This window comes from Antennarius striatus, chromosome 21 (assembly GCF_040054535.1).
Source record: "Antennarius striatus isolate MH-2024 chromosome 21, ASM4005453v1, whole genome shotgun sequence".
Lineage (NCBI taxonomy): Eukaryota > Metazoa > Chordata > Actinopteri > Lophiiformes > Antennariidae > Antennarius > Antennarius striatus.
Window position 1 is genome coordinate 17,790,001 of NC_090796.1, and position 5,000 is coordinate 17,795,000.

General features: G+C 51.1%; 2 protein-coding genes across 2 annotated transcripts in view; one reads left to right on the plus strand and one right to left on the minus strand.

Annotated features, from left to right (window-relative positions):
• rnls (renalase, FAD-dependent amine oxidase) overlaps positions 1–602 on the minus strand; it is a 3,122-nt gene extending 2,520 nt beyond the window's left edge. Inside the window, exons 1-3 of the mRNA XM_068306325.1 lie at positions 469–602; positions 77–182; positions 1–8 (exon numbers count right to left, since the gene is read on the minus strand). The exon at positions 1–8 is cut by the window's left edge and continues 135 nt beyond it. Coding sequence (XP_068162426.1) covers positions 1–8; positions 77–182; positions 469–586 — 232 coding nt within the window. The 5' untranslated portion in view covers positions 587–602. The remainder of the gene's footprint in view (positions 9–76; positions 183–468) is intronic.
• Positions 532–5,000, plus strand: part of lipf (lipase, gastric) — an 8,659-nt gene continuing 4,190 nt past the window's right edge. Inside the window, exons 1-8 of the mRNA XM_068306318.1 lie at positions 532–628; positions 1,117–1,243; positions 1,791–1,916; positions 2,755–2,866; positions 3,004–3,202; positions 3,294–3,403; positions 4,592–4,728; positions 4,888–5,000. The exon at positions 4,888–5,000 is cut by the window's right edge and continues 34 nt beyond it. Of these exons, the coding sequence (XP_068162419.1) occupies positions 585–628; positions 1,117–1,243; positions 1,791–1,916; positions 2,755–2,866; positions 3,004–3,202; positions 3,294–3,403; positions 4,592–4,728; positions 4,888–5,000 (968 nt within the window). The 5' untranslated portion in view covers positions 532–584. The remainder of the gene's footprint in view (positions 629–1,116; positions 1,244–1,790; positions 1,917–2,754; positions 2,867–3,003; positions 3,203–3,293; positions 3,404–4,591; positions 4,729–4,887) is intronic.

The following is a 5,000-nucleotide window of genomic DNA, read 5'->3' on the forward strand; positions in this document are numbered from 1 at the left end:
AGTAGAGGCTGCCCCACACACACACAACACGTGAACCAGCTGCAGGAAGCGGGCCCTAGCACACAGGTGAGCCTACCTGTGGTGGGACTGGGCGTAGGCCGGCGTGGCGGTAATGTACTGAGCCCCCAGGTCAGCTGACTGACAGGTGGGGTCAGGAGGACGACTGGTGGACATCCTGCCTCCTGGGGGGGACACCAGAGGTTAGGCCCCTCCTCCTGGTGGCCCTCGGGGGGCCCCGGGAGCCACCAGGAGGAGTGAACGTGAACGGACATCGTTAGAGTCGGTGTTCCGTCAGCCCTCCAGTCCGGGCTGAGGGCACACAGACCCAGTGACGCTCCGTCCGGTCGTGACCCGGTGCCGGTCGTGACCCGGTGCCGGTCGTGACCCGGTGCCGGTCGTGACCCGGTGCCGGTCGTGACCCGGTGCCGGTCGTGACCCGGTGCCGGTCGTGACGCGGGCCGGACCCACCTGACCCCCGCGCCTTGTCCCAGACCACCAGCTCCACGCGGCTCTGCAGCTCCCTCCTCAGCAGGCACGCGCACAGACTTCCGGTCAGCCCCGCGCCGACGATCAGAACCCGGGACATGTCGAGCCGGAACCGGAACCACGGGGAGCCCGGGAAGAACCGGTGAGCGGCTTTCAAAGGTTCGGCTCCTGCAGGGACGTTGTAAAGCAGGTGACCTGTGTTGGACAACAAAAACTATCCCGGAAAAAGATAAACACGGAAGTCGCAATCGATATCCGGTTGAGATTCTCCAAAATAAATTCGCTTCCGAGTTATTTCCTTATAAACTATTAAAAAGAACCGCATTTTGTGTATTATTGTTGTGATTCCGATCACTATATAAAGAATTCTTAGGAAGTAGATGTTGTTTGAACACCGAGGACTTTATTGTGTAGTAATGTCGTTTCACATTTCTTTGCTGTGATATATCGTGCTTTTATTCTGAAGGCGATTCAGATTCGAGTTAAAAGTTACTCACAAATATAACACAGAAATGGTGGAATGTAATCGATAATTATCATTTGTATGGTGATATAAATATAAATCTACACATAGATGTTGATATATAAGTTTCTTAACGGTAAAATAGTTCCGGTCTCGTTTCCGGTCAGAAACTGTTGTCATTGGTCCGCTGTTCGTATTCAACCAATCACTGTGAGGGGTGTGACGTCACGGTGTTCCCATACTGTTGTGTTCGGCGGCCGGAGAGCATTCAGAGCTCGAGTTGGAGTCGGACAGGTGAGCATTGAACAGCGTTAATAACGCCTTATGAACTACTTGTAGCTGCGTTACGAACGCGTTATGAACTGCTTAACCTTCTGACTGGTCACGTGAACTTTACCTGTTTGTTGTCAGGGAAACCGAGGCTCGTGACTGACACGTGAACAGCTTTCTGTCCGGTTTACCGACAAGATTTAACGTTTAATGCACTCGAGGTTGCGTTCAGGGTCACGTGTGTTGGGGTCATTACGTAATCAAACAGAAAAGAAAACGGCCTCAAAGGAACGGTCACGTGACGAAAACGAGTAAAGATATCAGAAAAGACGAGAAGTAACGGAACTGAGGGCGTGAAAGAGTTAAAAAGGACACGGATTAAAAACGCTCTCAGTCACTTTATCTGATGGTCAGTAAACACATCACCGCACCCCACGTGACCAGACGTGACTCCATCAGCTGACCTCTGCTGAACCGTTAGTCAGACAGACTCCAATCAGCTGATCAGAGTCCGTGTTGCACACACTGGCTCTCTTTGTGATGATGTCATCCAGGTGTGTGTGTGTTGCAGATGATGCTGCGTGTTGCCGTGTGTGTGTTGATGCTGTCCGGCCTCGTCCTTGCTGGACGCCCTGATGGCGGTCGGCGCCCGTTTGAACGGCAGCAGGAGCTGGACCCTGAAGTGCACATGAACATAGTGAGTACTGGGGGGGGTCAAAAGTGAAGAACATAGAGAGTATTGGGGGGTCAAAGGTCAAATACGCAGCAGGAAATCAGAGACAGAGAAAACAAAAGGTGACGAAGAGAAACATGCCAACAACATGTCAACCAATACAACAACAACAAACAACAACAACAAACAACAACAAACACAACAACTAACAACAACAAACACAACAACTAACAACAACAAACACAACAACTAACAACAACAAACAACAACAACTAACAACAACAAACACAACAAACACAACAACTAACAACAACAAACACAACAACAAACAACAACAAACACAACAACTAACAACAACAAACACAACAACTAACAACAACAAACACAACAACTAACAACAACAAACAACAACAACTAACAACAACAAACACAACAAACACAACAACTAACAACAACAAACACAACAACTAACAACAACAAACACAACAACTAACACGACGATAGACGTGACAGCCGCCGTCGGGTCAGGTGACAAGAACGACTTCCTGTTTCTGTCCTGTGAGCTGGAGGAAGTCAGAACTCTTCCTGGTTCTGCTTGAGACACTCTGATGGTCCAGGTCTGGTGTTCTAGATTCGGTCCCTCAGCTGGACTGGAACCGGATCCAGATCAGAGCAGCTGGATCCGGTCCAGGATCCAGTTCTGACCCGTCTCAGATGACACACAGCTCACATGTTTCAGCTTCCTTTTGATGTCTTCCTCCTTTAGTCACATGGACGTGTGTGTGTGTGTGTGTGTGTGTGTGTGTGTGTGTGTGTGTGTGTGTGTGTGTGTGTGTGTGTGTGTGTGTGTGTGTGTGTGCAGACAGAGATCATCAGGCGGTGGGGTTACCCTGCAGAGGAACACGAGGTGGTGACAGAGGACGGCTACATCCTGAGTGTCATCAGGATCCCACACGGCCTCAAGCCCACCCCTGGTCAGTGCAGGCCCCGCCCTCTCCCACTTCCTGTCCCCCCGTCCTGACCACTTCCTGTCCCCCCGTCCTGACCACTTCCTGTCCCCCCGTCCTGACCACTTCCTGTCCCCCCGTCCTGACCACTTCTTGTCCCGTAGGGCGGCGGCCTGCCGTCTTCCTGCAGCACGGGCTCCTGGCGGCGGGCTCCAACTGGGTGACCAACCCCCCCGCCTCCAGCCTGGGGTTCTTCCTGGCCGACGCCGGCTTCGACGTATGGCTGGGCAACAGCCGGGGCAACACCTGGTCCAGGAGGCACCGCAGCCTCAGCCCCGCCCAGCAGGAGTTCTGGGCCTTCAGGTACTGCACCGGGTCGGGGGGGGGGGGTGACTGAGGACAGCTGAGACAGGTGTGTGTGTGTGTGTGTGTGTGTGTGTGTGTGTGTGTGTAGCTTTGATGAACTGGCCCTGAAGGACCTCCCAGCAGCCGTGAACCACATCCTGAAGGAGACGAGTCAGGAACACATTCACTACATAGGACACTCCCAGGGCACCACCATGGGTAACACACACAGTAACACACAGTAACACACACACAGTAACACACACAGTAACACACACACAGTAACACACACAGTAACACACAGTAACACACACAGTAACACACAGTAACACACACAGTAACACAGTAACACACAGTAACACAGTAACACACACAGTAACACACACAGTAACACAGTAACACACAGTAACACAGTAACACACACAGTAACACACAGTAACACACACAGTAACACAGTAACACACACAGTAACACAGTAACACACATTAACACAGTAACACACACAGTAACACACACAGTAACACAGTAACACACACAGTAACACACACACAGTAACACACACACACACAGTAACACACACACACACACACACACACAGTAACACACACACACACACAGTAACACACACAGTAACACAGTAACACACACACAGTAACACACACACACACACACAGTAACACACGCACACACACACACACACACACACAGTAACACACACACACAGTAACACACACACACACACAGTAACACACACACACAGTAACACACACACACACAGTAACACACACACACACACACACAGTAACACACACAGTAACACAGTAACACACACACACACACACATTAACACAGACACACACACACACACACAGTAACACACAGTAACACACACAGTAACACACACACACACACATTAACACACACACACACAGACACACATTAACACACACACAGACACACACACACACACACAGACACACACACACACACACAGACACACACACACACACACACACACACACACAGTAACACACAGTAACACACACAGTAACACACACACACACACATTAACACATACACACACACACACACACACACATTAACACACACACACACACAGACACACACACACACACAGAAACACACACACAGACACACACACACACACACATTAACACACACACACACACACAGACACACATTAACACACAGACACACACACACACACATTAACACACACACACACACATTAACACACACACACACACACAGACACACATTAACACACAGACATACACACACACACACACACACACACACACACACACACATTAACACACACACACACACACACACACTCCTGAAAGCTGCCTAGAATCAGTGTGTGTTCTGTCTCTGATTTCCCAGCATTCATAGCGTTCTCCAGGCTCCCTGAGCTGGCGCGTCGCATCAAGCTGTTTGTGGGTTTGGCCCCCGTGGCGACCGTGTCGTTCACCGGGAGCCCCCTCACCAAACTGTCCCTGCTGCCCGACCCGCTGATCTACGTGAGTCGTCGTGCCACACGCTACACGCCACCGTCACATGCTACACGCCACCGTCACACGCTACACACCACCGTCACACACTACACGCCACCGTCAGATGCCGACATGTACGACCCGTGTGTGTGATGCTGAGGCGGCGCTCTGACGTCTCACCTGCAGGACCTGTTCGGGAGGCGGGACTTCCTGCCCCAGAGCTACATGATCCAGTGGTTTGCTGAACACGTGTGTGGGAAGCGGCGCCTGAGCGACGTGTGTGAGAACCTGTTCTTCAT